The sequence below is a fragment of the Phyllostomus discolor genome, chromosome 8 (genome assembly GCF_004126475.2).
Source record: "Phyllostomus discolor isolate MPI-MPIP mPhyDis1 chromosome 8, mPhyDis1.pri.v3, whole genome shotgun sequence".
Classification (NCBI taxonomy): domain Eukaryota; kingdom Metazoa; phylum Chordata; class Mammalia; order Chiroptera; family Phyllostomidae; genus Phyllostomus; species Phyllostomus discolor.
In genome coordinates this window covers 44,843,369-44,858,626 of record NC_040910.2, presented here as the reverse complement: position 1 = coordinate 44,858,626, position 15,258 = coordinate 44,843,369, and the positions used below count along the sequence as shown (strand labels likewise).

The window sequence follows — 15,258 nt, the reverse complement described above, 5'->3', positions numbered from 1 at the left end:
ACAGAGCAGCACATGGCATCTCCTACCCTCTTTTAGAGTTCAAGAGGCATGCCTGAAAACAGGCTGTGAGACCCAGCTGGTAAGGAGCTCAAATCTGAGCATTATGCCTGTCCCTGTGGGGAAAAAAATCTGTTTGAAAAAAATCTAATAGAATGCCAACTATTACATGCAAAAGGAAAGGTTGACTTAGAAAATCACCATTTTGCAGCCAGCAGATGAATACATAATTCAGGCAAGGCTTATAAATGAGGAAGTGGATATTCAGTCTCAAAGAACCAGCTCACAGATTACTTGTTAATTATAATGGGTTAAAGATACCAGTGGGGAAACCTGGAAGTCACTACCTTAACCAAGTGATCAAAGTTAACATCACCAGTGATGGGACAGGCCATGTTTACGTGCCCCTTGCTGTGATGTTCGGAGCTGGACATAACCATCTGCAAAATCCTTTGCCCTGCCTAAAGTCTTTAACTTGAATCTAATCTTGAGAAGAACCAGGCACATCCTGATTGAGGAATATTCTGGGATGAAAGGAAGAAAGGAAGAGAGAGGGGGAAAAAGAGGGCGGGAAGAAGGAACGGAAAGAAGGGGAAGAAGGAAAAAAGGAAGGAAGGGAGAGAGAGGAAGGAAGAAAAAGAAAGAGAAAGAGAAAACTGACCTGTACTCTTCAAGCAGATCTATGTCATAAAAGGCAAAGTCAATCCCTTAATCAAATGAATGAATAAAAGCCCTGGCTGGTGTGGCTCAGTGGATTGAGTGCCAAGCCAGCCTGTGAACCAAAGGGTCACAGGTTTGATTCCCAGTCAGGGCACATGCCTGGGTTGCAGGCCAGGTCCCCAGTAGGAGACTCACAAGAGGCAATCACACATTGATGTTTCTCTCCCTCTCTCCCTCCCTTCCCCCTTCTCTAAAAATAAATAAATAAAGTCTTAAAAAAAAAAAAGCCATCTGGGGAACAGTTCTAGATTGAAGGAGGCAAAAGAGAGACGACTGCCAAAATTTGTATGATCCTTAATTGGATCCTGCATAAAATTTCAAAAAAGATAAAACAGTTAAACAGTTATAAAGGGTATTCTTGGGGTAATTGGGGATATTTGAGTGTTGAGTGGATATTAAATAATAATATCACGTTCACGTTGAATTTCCTGAGGGCAAGCATTGTACTGTGGTTACACAAGAGAATGGTCTTATTTTTGGGCAATACACACTGCATTATTTTGTGGTAAATTTGTGATGGCTGCAACTGCTAAATAGTTTAGAAAAAAATTATGTATACAGTATTTTATATGCAGTATCATAATATGGTGTACATTAGTATTAATATATAAGGAAAGAGAGAGATTGAGAAAGCAAATGTGGCAAAATAACAATTCAGGAGAGTGATACATACATATATATATGGATATTTATTTTATTATTGTTGTAAGTTTTCTACAGCTTTGAAATTTTCAAAATAATCATTGCAGGAAAATACTCCCATTTCTTTCCCATCCCCAGAGGCAAATTTCTTTTTTGTGTCTTTTTAAAAATATATGCACTGTGCCCTGGCTGATGTAGCTCAGTGGATTGAGCATGGGCTGCGAACCAAAGGGTCGCCAGTTTGATTCCCAGTCAGGGCACATGCCTGGGTTGCAGGCCAGGTCCCCAGTTGGGGCACATGAGAGGCAACCACACATGATGTTTCTCTTCCTCTCTTTCTCCTTCCCTTCCCCTCTCTCTAAAAATAAATAAAAAAAAAATTTTTAAAAATGCACTGTTTTATGTAGGTGTTCTATTATATTGGGCTTCTTACTTTTCTCCCTACTCAGCATGGTACTGCTTGTTTGCTTGTTTTGCACTGTACCTTGAAGATCTATCTGTATTGCTAATTTCTTGACTCTGTTTTCTTCTAAATTCTCCTTAATGCTCCATGAGCTGCCTCCCTCATAACTGACTCATTTTACCCTCAAGGGTGGTCATCAGGCAGCCAGCCTCCAGCTTCCCACACCACAGTGGACAGCCATGGACATACCTCTTTAGGGACCTGGTAAAAATCTCCCTAGAGACACTTGGATGTAGAGATGCTGGGTCACAGGGCAGAGTGAATTGTTGTGTGGCCCCTCAAACTAGCTGCCCCGATCACACCCACTGGCAGTACTGGAGGGTCCCATGTCCCTACATTTCCACCAGTCATTGGCATTATCCAGCTTACTAATTCTTGCCATCTCACTCACTGTAAATTAATATCACCATTGCTTTATTTTATATTTGTCTAATTTCTAATCATTTTGAGCATATCTTCATTTGCTTGATGGCCTTCTGGTTCTCCTCTTCTGTAAAATATCTGTTCATAGCTTCTGCCCTGTTTGCACTTGATCTTGCTATCATTTCTTGTTCGTTTGCATGAGTTTCTTACAGAGTGTAAATCTGCACTATACAATCTGATCTGACTTGAGCGCTTTGCTCTCACGTGGTTATTGAGAACTTAAAAATAGCTAATACAAATTGAGATGTGCTGTTGGTGTAAAACACATACTGGATTTCTAAGACTTAGTGGAAAGCAAAGAGGATGTACAATACCACACCTCATTAGCTGCTTTTTTATACTGATTACATGCCATCATAATAATGTGGACGTATTGGGCTAAATTAGATGTTATTCAAATTAATTTAACTTTTTTTTTACTATTTTAATGTAAAATTTAAAATCACACGTGCACTTGCAGAGTTCTATTGGATAGAACTGAGATATAGAGCCCTTGTCAGTTTCAGCAATAATAGATAATGTTTAGATAGAGTTTCCTAGATGCTAGGCACTGTTCTAAGAATTTTATATTTATTAAACTATTTAACTCTCCTAATGATCCTCTGAGCTGGCTACAGTGTCCAGCTTTGCAAATATATTCTTCCATTCCATCATGTGACAATTTACTCACATTTCCTTCCAATGACATTCTTCATTGGGAGGAAATTCTTAATTTCAGTGTAATAAAACATCCACTTTGTGGTTTGCACCTGTAAAATGTAATTAAGAAGGCCCTTTCTATTCTCAAATCACAAAGCTATTTTTACTCATTTTCTTCTATTCATTCTCTCGTTTTAATTTCTCCATGTCTCTAGCCCACCTTGGGTTGTGGGATAGGACACAGTTATATTCCTTCATAACCTGCACTGCTCACCAGCTATGCAGCCCTGGACAAGCACCTTCCCCCATGTGCCTCAGTCTCCTCATCTGTAAATTGGAGTTCATCATCATAGGAAATGGGTATAATAATTCTAAAGTTGTTTCAATTCTATAGGATGCAATGAATTATTCTGTGTCAAATGCCTACAGTGGTGCCTTGTGGGTAGCAAGTGCTCTGTGAACATCTGTATTATCAAACTGCACTGAAGGCACAGGAAAGAATAAACACCACATGTCATAAAAGGAACATGATAGAAATAGAAACCCTTATTAAGCTCTTACTGTGTGTCAGGCCTTGTGTTGACTGCTTTTTAGGAGTAATCCCACTGGATATTGTCCCCATTCTACAGACAGGGAGACAGAGGCTCAGAGAGGGGGATCCACGGGCTCAAAGTTGCACAGACACGCGTGGGTGTGGCACTTCAGCTCCAACCCCAGCACACGGGACATCCCTCTGGGAGTGTGAGTCTCATCTTCCTCAGTTTGGAGCCTGACTCTGAGGTGTGGGGGACAGGGCAAACTGAGGAAGGGTGGTGCTGAGGCACGTTGCCCTGGGAGACTGGTCTCAGAGTCTGATTTCTGGCTCTTAGTGGCCTGTAAGTTGGACTCCTCTTGTAGCCAGGCAGGACTGGAATGAGAGGGACAGGCCCAGAGGGGAAGCAGAGTAAGTGGCCCTGACTAGGCTAGTGGCCCTAAGTGACATTGGGTCTCAGCCTTGGCCTGGTGCCTGCCCTTGGCTAGTGGATTTTAGGAAGTCATGATAAAACTTGGCAGTAGTGCTATTTTCTGGATGGGCAGATCTCTTTTCAAAACAACATCTCCAATTATTCCCCAACACCTTGGCCCCACCTGGTCTAGCCCCATCATCTCCAGCAGTTGACTTCTCTCTGGTCTCCTGGCTCTTTCCTCGCTGCACCCCGTGTCTGTTTTCCCCACAGCCGCTAGAGGGCGCCTGTGAGCACAGAAGTCAAGTTCCCGTCCCCTACCCCCAATTCCAGCCTTCTCTGCTAATCACCCCCGACCCGACCAAGAGGCCCTGTGCCCTCAAAACACCCTTTGCTTAAGTATTTCATCTGAAGTCAGGCCTGGCTATGTTGATGTCCAGCATAATCTTCCCAAGGAAACTTGGGCCTCCAGTTAGACAAACCGCCCAGGTACCAGTGCCAACTTCCTGGTAAAAGGAAATCACACAGTGTCTCTCTTGAGTCAGACTCTTTCAACCAGCTTCTCTGCCCGCCCTGGGCATGTAGGCCTGTCTCAGCAGGGCCCAGACACCAGGTCTGTCTTAATCATGGGCACACCCCACCCTATTCTCTCTAGCTCTCTCTCTTCAGACCACACCAGGCCTCAAGCTCTCACACTCCCCAGGCTTGCTGGGTCCACACCTGCCACCTGCTTAGGGGCCTCCTGCATGGGGCTTCAGCTCCAATGGCCCACTCCTGACCCCTAACAAGCTCCTGTCCCCTGGCCTGTGTGCCAGGGCCTCTCGGCCTCTGCCCTCTGAGCTTTTTGGTTATGGGAAGTGCCTTGCTCAGTTTAATGGGCTGAATGATGCATCCCCTCCCCCAATGATAGTTCTTGTCCCCAAACCTGTGAGTGTGACCTTATTTTGGAATAAGGGTCTTCGCAGACGTAATTAAGGACCTTGAGATGAGGTTATTGTGGATTAGGGTGGGCCCTGAAGCCGATGACATGTGTGAGGTCCATATTTCCCAGAAGACAGTGAGCTTCACAGGGCACCCCTACATTGCTGTGTCTGTTGCCCACTGGGTCCCCAGGGCCTAGTGTTGAGCTGGCTCTCAGGAGCTGTGCCCAATGACAAATACATGAGTCATGAAGTAGGAGCAGGGCCCAGTAAAGAGGGGCTTTCCTGGAGCCAGAGAGAACATCCACTCCTCTCAGGTGGGAGTTGAAGGAGCTGAAGTGTGGGGGCTCTTGCTGGGGAGCCACAGCAGATCCCCAGCCTGTGCATGGCCTGGACAGCCAGGATGTCCTTCCTCTGCACACTCGCTGATGTGAGCGGTCATAGAACAAAGGTCACAGGTCCTCTTGTCGGAATCACTTTGTCATTCAATGACTCATTCAGCAGACACTCAGAGGGTCACTTCTGGGCCAGGTGCCACTCTGGGCACTTGGGGTGCAAAGATGGTGGTGACCTCAGGGAAAATCGGTGGCTCTGCAGGGGGACCTTCTTGAGTGTTCCCGAGATTGTCTCTCTTCCCCTCATGACAAAGAGGGATGATGTCTGACTGAATAATCACAGAGTTCCAGGCTCCCTTCCCCACCCCCCCTCAGACGGGTCTGGAACTGGCAGCCTGTGAAAGTGTTTCCAGGTCTGTGGGAGGGAACAGGAGAACATGTACTTTAATGACTAGATTTTAATAGAAACTATAGATGCTTATTGTTTGTGTTGTGCTATTTAAGATGGAAAGTTGGTGCGTTGAAATCTCAAGAGACTGATAATGATATGTTTTGGGGACTTGAAGTTTTCTTACAATTAAATGACACTCCACCTCTTCACCCCCAGCAAAAGAAAATTAAGACAAAACAAAACCCAAAATGCTTGCAAGTTCAAAACCTTCCTTACTCAGAGGAAAAGCCCAAGTTCTCCCTGCAGCCCCCCAGACCCTGCACCATTTGCCCCATCACACCCACAGTCCTCACCTCCTCCCATCTCCTCCCCTCCCACTCACCCCCCAGTCATGGGATCTGGCCTCTCTGAGCTCCTGGCTGTTCCTCAAACAACTCAGGCACTCTCCTACCTTAGGTCCTTTGCACGGGCTGCTCCCTCTGGCTGGAATACTACTCCCTCACTCTCTACCTGGCTTCCTCCTTACCTCCTTCAAGTCTTTGCTCAAATATGACCTTCTTAGTGAGGCATTTGCTGACTTTGTGACTTGAAATTATGCTCAGCACTCTCTACCCACTTGTTTTATATTTCATCACTCTCATCACTATCTAGCATATTTAATGTTTTATTTACTCTTAATTATTCCCTCCCCATCTTGGCTGTCAGCTCTGCAAAGGCAGGAATTTTGTCCAGTTTTGTTCACTGCTGTGTCTCCAGTATCAAGAACAGGGCTAGGCACGCAGTAGCTATTCAATACATGTTTACTGAATGGGTGAGTGCTTATGATGTGTCAGGCACTATGCTGTGTACTTCGATAATTAGTAACCAATGAGAAAAGGTAATATTCAAGGAGACCTGGTGCAGGTTTTCTGCTGAGTGCTTTAGAAAGACTGCCCACGTTAATTACACCCTTGATCTGGGCCAGGCTTGTAGTTAGCTGAGTTCTGGCTCTGGGGGAGTGAGAAGGGGAGAGTGGCTTCTATGATTAGTTCTGTTTCACATGGGGAGAAATCAAGGCTCGGAGAGGTTGTATCATTTTTCTTCGAGAAAGTGAGCAGTGAGCAGGACTTGAGCTCAGCACAGCCAGCCTCCAGAAACCAAGTTCTTCACACTGTGTCCTTTTGCCTCCTGATGCATTGCCTCGCCCAGTTTTCACAGCACCCCTATGAAGTTTGTACTTTCATTGCCCTTGGTTGTCAAAGGAGGCCACTTGGACTCAGAGAAGTGAAGTCACTTGCTCAAGGACCCACAGCAGCAGAGTGACAGAGCCTGGATTCGGAGCCAGGGTGGCTCAGCCCAGGAGTCGACCGAGCAGGTTGTCATGAGAGCAGGGGAGTGAGCTTGCTGCAGATACAATGTCCTCGGGCTGGGCAGGGGCCAGGGCTTGAGCTGAGGGTCTCAGCAACTTGCCTGGGAATTTGGTTTTTAAAGCTCAGCCAAGAAGAGCACTTAACCTATAAGACCTGGGACACACCTCAGCCTTTGGGTCACAGGCTGTGGACTAAGAGGGCTGTGAAGGATATGGTCATGCTAATAACTGACACATGGTGCTGGTTCTATGCTAGGCCTTGGGGTATATGTATCTGTGTCTAAAAGTGCTTTACAACCCTAGAAGAGGCATTGCAGTGGTCCCCCACCCCCTTACCCACAGGAAATACAGTCCAAGACTCCCAGGATATCGGAAACCACAGATAATACCAAACCCTACATATACTGTTTCTTTTTTCTGTATGCACTTACCTACAGTAAAGTTTAATTTATAAATTAAGCACAGTCAGAGATTAACAACAATAATAAACTAGAACAATTATAACAATATCCTGTGATAAGGGCTATGTGAACGTGGTCTCGCTCATTGAGGACTTTCACCTTTTTATCAAAGGAAGCACTGTATGGCTCCTCTTTGGCATCTACAAATTGTTAGCATCACTACCCTTGCACGCTGGGGCTGTTATTAAATAAAATGTGTTATTTGAACACAAGCACTGTGATACCATGGCAGTTGATCTGATAATCAAGCTGGCTGCTAACTGACTAATGAGCGGGCTGGGAGGAGCGTATATAGTGTGGGCACGCCAGACAAACGGATGATGCAGCCATGGGCTGGACGGAGTGGGTTGGCAGCAGACTTCCTTGACTACTCAGAATGTTGTGCAGTTGAAAACTTATGAATTATTTCCCAAATTTTCCATTTAACATTTTCGACTGTGTTTGACTGGTGTTAACTGAAACTGTGGAAAGCGAAACCATGGATAAGGAGGGGACCTACTCTATTATTATACAGCTGAAGAAACTGAGGCACAGGGAGGTTGTCACTTGTCCAAGGTCACACGGCTAGAAAGTGATTGAGCTGAGACTCAAATCTGGAAGCAGAAAAAATGGCTAGGGGAGGGTAGGTGGCCATCAAACACTGACCTGGGTACTCACACCCATGTGGGTAGGCATGGCAGAATAAAGGTGTAGAGTAGCAGGAATGAGGAAGCTCTTTATTTCCATGATACACTACGCAAGAGGAAAAATGCAGAGTATATATGTATCATTTGTGTGAAAACAGAAAATGCGTTTGCACAGCATCTCAGGAAAAACACGAGGTACTGGAGATATTTGCTGGGGGTGGACTCAGATAGGAGGGTGGGAGGATTCTCACTTTATGTGCCTTTGCAAGTTTGGTACTATGGTTACACAGCCAACAATTGAACTGAACATTTAGAAATTATATAAGTTTATATAAGCACTTTCTTAGGATGCACAAAAAATGTTTAAAAAAACCTCTGATGCCACGGCTTGTCCACACTGGCACACAGGGAAAGGCAGCTGCAGGCTCAGAAGTGGGAGGGGACTCAACTTCTCAGGGTAGGCTGGATGACATTTTGAGTGTTGCGCTGTGTTTAAATCATGTAAAAATGTGACAGTGCTGCTACAGTGGTTTAAAATGAGGCTGGTCAATGGGGTAGCTCTGCATGTACTGACAGAAAAGGAACTCCAAAATGTGCTCAGAGAGGCAGCACAGGAACAGGAAGATGAATCTGGAGCCCTGGCCAGTGTGGCTCAGTTGTTTGGAGAATTGTCCTCTAATCCAAAAGGTCTGACCTTCGATCCCTGGTCAGAGAACATGCCTAGGTTGTGGGTTCACATGGATATTTCTCTCCCTCTCTTCCTCCCTTTCTCTCTATAATTAATAAGCATGTCTTTGGGTGAGGATTAAAAACAAAAATCCCTAAAGGGCAGCCCAGGAAGAGGAGCAGTCTGCTAGTGGACCCACTAAGCACCTCTGGACACAACATACAGCCAGATCCAGCACGGGTAAAACAGTACACACTCGGGAAGCAGGCCTTCTGTCCACTTGAGTCCTTTTGTCTTTTTCACCATGATCACTGTAGGTTTTTGGAAGTTCCCATTACTGTGTTCATTCAGCCTTTGCGCACTTTTGGATATAAAATTCACAGGGACCTGCTACATAATGGAGATTGGGAGGCAGGGGGTTGGCAGCCCTGGGGATAGTGACCCCACCCAAGGCCAGGTTAAATTTTTCATTAAATGTCTTCTTGGTGCCTGAGGCAGTTGAGTAAAATCGCTTGTGATGAGGTCCTTTATGGCTCTGATATCTGGAGTCACCTCTGAACCATAGAATGGCTTGATGTGGCTGCTCAAGAGGACCTGTCTTAGATTTGGTGAGAAGCCCTCTAGCTCTGTGCTATCCAATTGTTGCCACTAACCACATGTAGCTATTGAGGACTTGAAATGTGGTTGGAGCAACTGAGAAATTGAATTTTAATTTCCATTTAAAAACAGAACATTCACTTCATTGGGAAGTTTTCTTGGACAGTGCTGTTCCTAGACTGTTATCAGTGGTTAAATTGTTCCAGTGGGAAGTAAAAGCCACTCCTAAGTTGACTTTAATATGGTGTTAAATTTTTACTCTAAGACTTTTTGTAGCAAAGTAGCAATACATTGTTTCCAGACTGTATAATTACCTACCTTGTAGTAAAATCAGTTTCTTATTAAAAAGTTACAAAGTAAAAGCAGCTTCAGTGGCCTGCAAATAGTGAGGGCAGGAAATGTTCTTCAGGGCAGGCAGCCAGCATCTGGCAGATTCCTGGTCAGGCGTGGCCAGGACCTGCCTGACACCCAGCCTGTTCCAGCAAGAGAGGAGTGAAGGATGATTAAGAGGGCGGACCACACACTGCCTTCTGGGACCCGGAATATAGGAAGGGGAAATGCTTAACTTGGGCCCCAACCCACACATACACACACACACACACACACACACAAAGAAAAACCCAAGCTCTGAATCCATTGGAGTCTCTGGATGCTAACTCTGGTTTGGTAAGTTGTTTCACAAAGGAATCCTGCCTCCAACGCAGCCCCCACCTCCAGCCCTGGCTGTCTTTGGAGGAATGGCCAAGCTCCCACCCCAGCCCCAGTCAGCAGAGCCCTCAAACAGAGTCGCAAGACTGCTCCCCTGAGGTTTAGCATCAGTCTTTAATGCTGTCACGCTGCACATTGACAAGTCACACGCTTTGGTCTTGTGTTGGCAGTGGCAACTTAACAATGAGTCTAAAGGTCTGAGCACCAGACTGTCCTTCAGGGAACAGACACTCATTCCAATCCCTGCCCCCCCATTCCTTCTGAATTCCATCATGGACCTGTACAGAGAGCAGCAGCTGCCGTAGACTGGTTTCATTTGGGTGTACACCAACTTTACATGGAATTATAAAAACGTATTTACAGACGTTCCACAGTGCTCCTATAATCAGGAGCAAAGACCCTTTTATCAAAAGGGATTATATCTAGGGCTGTGCAAAATTCAAAAGGATCAGATCCTTTTAAAAGAGTCCAGAGTCCATTAGTCAAAAAAATAACCCAGGCTACTAGGAAGCCCTGGTGTGCCAGAGATTGCCTTACAGGAAAGGACCTTAAGTGAGCACACTTGGCCTCAGAGCCAGAGGTTGAAAGGGCTCCTGACTTTTGAGGGAGAGAGGTGGCTGTCCAAGTCACTCCTACTCACTGAGGCTGGCTCCCTTGTCCTGCTGGAACAAGAGGTATTGCTTGTGGTCACTGGCCCGGCAGGTCTGCAAAAACAGTCTAGGTTCTCAATTTGAGATGGTGAAAGATGGGTTTCTTCAGAGGAAGAGCAAGACATGGGAGACAAATACAGAATAAAACACGAACTGGTCACACAACAGAAACTGAGGAGTATACACAGAAGGCCTGGTAACCAGGATGGCAGGCTGACATCACCTAACAGCCGCAAGCAAAAGGATGACAGAGGGCTCAAGTCCAGCTGCAGGGCTGCCTCTTGGCTCTGTGCAGGGCCTAGAGGAGGAGGGGTGGGCCCATCCCAGGAGGGCTGCAGGACCCAATGGAGCAGACGGGAATGCTGTCTCCTGCTATCACCACCACCTGTTGCCCTATCGCTCGAAAAACCACTGAAGTCTAATGCACGACTTTGAAAGATTGTAATATATTCTCTGGAAAACATTCAGCAGTACGCAAGCCCTCCCTGGGCCCTCCCGCCCTCTCATGGGTCCACAAATGGTGGAACGGTCCAGAAATCCTTGAGCTCTAGAAAGGTCCCTGGTCAGTCCTTGGGGAAACACAGATGGTTATTTTGGAAGAATCTGCTCAAGTACGGTTCTTGATGTCTGGGGCAGCCTTTCGGGGAAGATTACTTCAAACTCAATAATGAGGTCCCCGCGTTTCTCGGGCATTTTGGGGAGAGGGAGGCCTTCTCCAGGAACTTTTCGCCTCATGCCAGGCCTGATGACATCTTTGAACACGACGGGTATGGTCCTGCCGTCCAGAGTGGGGACATTCACAGTACAGCCACACAGAGCCTTGGAAAGGAAAAGTGAACAGTATTAGATAAAGGGTACCTTAGGAAGTTCCAATCCTGTCCAGAGGCTGTTTGAAGTAGGACCTCCTCCAGACCTACCCAAGTCACCAGCTCAGAAACTCTAGGAAAATGGAGTCCTGATTAGCCTTGTTCCTGCTGCAACCTCTAAGTATAGCAGGCACCAAATGCGCAGAAACATCTGTCAGACATATACCAAACTACTTCGAAAAGCAACCACCTCTTTCTCCACAGACATTGCCCTGCCTAGTGCCTTACCTCCCGAAGGGTGATCCTGGCTGGGTAAATGACATCAGAGCCATCTCTCTTAAAGATATTGTGTGGCTTGTCCTTTAAAACAAAGACGATGTCAGCTGGAATGTTGTTAGACGTCTGGTCTCCCTCCTTCGGGAAGGTGATTTTGGTCCCTTCTTTCCACCCCCTTTTCACTTCAATGGTCAAGATTTTGTCTTCATTGCGAATGCTCTTCCCATCGGGGTTCAGCCGTTTATGGGAGATCTTCATTTTCTTGGTACAGCCATTGTAGATTTCTTCAAGGGAGACCCTAAGGTCATGGGTAACAGGGGGGTCTTGCTTCTTTTGGGTGGGCTCTTGGGCAGGGCGGGAGCGGACAAAGTTCATGTTGGTGAAGCTACCCATGCCCATGGGGAAGCCAGGGAATGGGTCATCAACGTCCATGCCTTCCTCCCCGTTCCGCTGTCCAAAAAAGGTGTCAAAGGGGTTTCGGCCACCAAAGAACTCAGCAAACATGGCATGAGGGTCTCCATGGAATGAATAGCTAAAGGAGGTGCCGTTAGCACCACCGCTGCTCCCACCACTGGGGCCACCGCCCTTTAGGCCTGAAAGGGAGAATTGAAAGAAGTCAGATGGTTGCCTGGGGACTTTCCTTAAGGAAAAAAAAGCTTGGGAGCCACAAGCCATGAGTTTTATTTAGTGTGCTAGAGAACAAGGAGGAGCCTGAGCTTTTGCCTCCCACTACAGTAGCAGAGGCAGACTCCCCATCCAGGTACTTTAGTTTGGCATAAAGGTAGCAAGGGGCCTCAAGCTCTGTGAGGATCCTCTCCAGGGGCCACCCAGATCCTGCCACTTCTTCACTGACTCACTCTCCAGCAATGATACAACAAATTAAAAGAATTCACTAAAAAAAAAAAAAAAAACCAGATAAAAAAAAACAACAACCCAGGGTCAGCTTTTAGTGTTCACTCTTAAGTACTTTAAGGCTGGAGACGTGTGTGGGAAGAATAAAAAAATGTTGGTAAAACCATACACGTGTATTTTCATATTCTCATATCCTGGCACAAACTGCCATCATCCTTATATAAAAAAATCACTTAATTTCTTAACATCAAGCCCCGAAACCAGTTTGAATTATCCACAAGCAACTGGACAAACAAGAAAGCTGCTTTCTCTTTCCCTTAGGACGGCTACCCAGGGAGGATGCGTTAGAGGCAGGCCCCTGAGATCTCTCTACCTGGGCAGCCCGAAGTGGACGCTGGCTGCCATCTACATGCCTGGCTCTGTCTGGGTAAGCACTTTACGAGGATTAGCTCACTCCACCCTCCCAGGAGCCCGAGAGGATGGTGGACGAAAACTGGCCCTACCCTTTGCAGGCTCAGTGCACTCAGGTGGTGCTCGGCCAGAAACCCTGGCCGGCACTCTTGGACAGCACGGCCCCCAACCTCTCCCAAGCCAACTGGGACCTGTGGCCTTGCAGCGCCAACACCCGAGAAAACGTCCGTCCCCCTCCCCTTCGGCACCCACAACCAAGGAGGCGGGTGAAGGCGCCCAGGGAGGGGCAGCCCCAGGCATGCTAGAAGCTTCGGGGTGAGCTGCGAGGCCAGGGTTCCTCCTCCCATCTGGCGGCCGCCTACCCGAGGGCGTAGGCCCGCGTGGCTTGAGGGCGGGGACTGCTCGCCGCACCCGGCGTCCCACTCCCACTCCCCCCGGGATTCCGCGGCCAAGCTGCGGACCCTCGGTTTCCCCGCCTGTCAAACGGCGAGGTCGCGCCCCCAGCCGCGCGCGCGTGCACGAACCTTCCTCTCCGTAGCGGTCGAAGATCTCGCGCTTGCGCGGGTCGCTGAGCACGTCGTAGGCCTCGGCAATCTCCTTGAACTTCTCCTCGGCGCCGGGCTCCTTGTTCTTGTCCGGGTGATAGCGCAGCGCCTGGCGGCGGTAGGCCCGTTTGATCTCCTCGTCCGACGCGCCGCGGGCCAAGCCCAGCGTCTGATAATAGTCTTTCCCCATGGCCCCCGCCTGCGGCCCACCGCCAACCTGTCTACCTCCCCCCGCGCTGCCGCCGCCCCGTCCCGGACTCTATATACCCGTCCGGCGGAAGCTTCCAGAGCCCGCCAGCCCTCTCCAGAACCTTCCGCCACGCCCTCCATACGGCAACGACCAATCGCCGTCTCCCAGCCTTCGGCGCGCGACATCCGGGGCGGGCCCACGCCGCCAACGGCCGCCCGCGCGTGGCCACACCTCTTCCCGCACCACTTTCTGCAACGCCTCTCCTGGGCGCGCGCCTGGCGACGGAGGCCTCGCCCGTCCACAACGGGCGAGGCGTCCGTCGCAAACTTGTGTCGCCGCCCTCGGTGACCGGGTCTGCAGCGCTTCCCACACCTTCCCATACCTTGCCACGACAAGCTGCTGTGACGAACGTAAACTTGCGCGTCGGGAACTCACAGGGTCGGGTCTTGCCAGGTGACCTTGAGCAAATTGCTTAAACTCTCTCTACCCCACATTCCCCTTTCTGTGAATAAAAATACCCACCACGCTCTTCTTCCGGCAGTGAGGAGAGGGCAATTTGGAACCCCAAAACTGTCTCTGTCCTCACCAGACAGGTCCCTGTAAAGCGAGGTTAGGGCTTGGGACGAAAGCTCACCTCCCAGAGAGGTAGGTCTCCCCAGTCCCGCTGCTCCTCAGGCTTTGCACTTTACCGTTTTCTCAAGAACACATGCCACTGAAATCTGAAGTTATCTTGTCCCTTGATTTTTTTTTTTGATTTTATTTATTTATTTTTAGGGAGGGAAGGGAGGGAGAGGGAGAGAGATAGAGAGAGAGAGAGAGAGAGAGAAACATCAATGTGCGGTCGCTGGGGGCCATGGCCCGCAACCCAGGAATGTACCCTGGCTGGGAATCGAACCTGGGACACTTTGGTTCCCAGTCCACGCTCAATCCACTGAGCTATGCCAGCCAGGGCTTTGTCTCTTGATTTTAATGCTAAATGTCACCTCTCAGCCTGTGATCCCCACCAGGGCGGGGACTGGGTCCTGTCAGTACTGGGTCTCCAGCACCTTGAACAGTGTTTGCCACCCAGTTGTAATGGACGCTTCCTAAATATTTCTAGCTGTTTTGAATGTATCTGCTTCCATTATCTTTATGATTTGGGGGAACATGGGTGTGTCCTAAACCTCTCATGGCCTCTGTTTCCCCTTTTGGCTCTGGGATCTGAGGTGCCTCTGGTTAAGGACAGGACTGATGGAGGTTCAGAAAGGGGTATTGCTTGGAGAGGGCATAGGGAAGAGCGGATAGGCGTGGTGGCTGCCAAGGGGCCGGGGCGATGTGACATTGGCTCTGGAGCCAGATAGTGTCATTTTTGGTTCCAGCACTTCCTGGCTACATGAGTTTCGGCTGGTTACTGACCCATTCTAGGCCTCAGTTTCCTAATCTGTACAATGGGGGTGGGGGTGGGGGTTGCCTCATAGAATTTTGTAGTTGACATGAGTCAACATTTGTAAAGTGCAAAGTGCCCAGGACAGCCCTGGCTCAAATGGGTAACAAACCCTCTTGTTGAATGAGGAGCTGCAGAACCATGTGCTTCAGTCTGGGACTCCTGAGAAGGCGGCTCTAGTCTTCCCTGTGGTCCAGTGGGGGGATTCCGGCCCTCCATGGCTG

At 48.2% G+C, this 15,258-nt stretch overlaps 1 protein-coding gene across 1 annotated transcript; it reads right to left on the bottom strand.

The window, feature by feature from the left end:
• Window positions 1-9,976: 9,976 nt before the first annotated feature.
• DNAJB1 (DnaJ heat shock protein family (Hsp40) member B1) lies at window positions 9,977-13,751 on the bottom strand. The gene is made up of 3 exons (XM_028519681.1): window positions 13,401-13,751; window positions 11,626-12,206; window positions 9,977-11,350 (listed from the first exon to the last, which is right to left on the bottom strand). The coding sequence occupies exons 1-3, from the start codon at window positions 13,609-13,611 to the stop codon at window positions 11,120-11,122; spliced, it is 1,023 nt and encodes a 340-aa protein (XP_028375482.1). The 5' UTR covers window positions 13,612-13,751; the 3' UTR covers window positions 9,977-11,119.
• Between the last annotated feature and the right edge of the window lie 1,507 nt (window positions 13,752-15,258).

Bases quoted from the DNA above. Each gene is read 5' to 3' on its own strand.
- DNAJB1 (XM_028519681.1), bottom strand. From the start codon at position 13,611: ATGGGGAAAGACTATTATCAGACGCTGGGCTTGGCCCGCGGCGCGTCG. The intron at 12,207-13,400 runs GTTCGTGCACGC...TCTCCCTTTCAG, and splicing joins CGACCGCTACGGAGAGGAAG to GCCTAAAGGGCGGTGGCCCC. The intron at 11,351-11,625 runs GTAAGGCACTAG...TTCCTTTCCAAG, and splicing joins CCAGGATCACCCTTCGGGAG to GCTCTGTGTGGCTGTACTGT.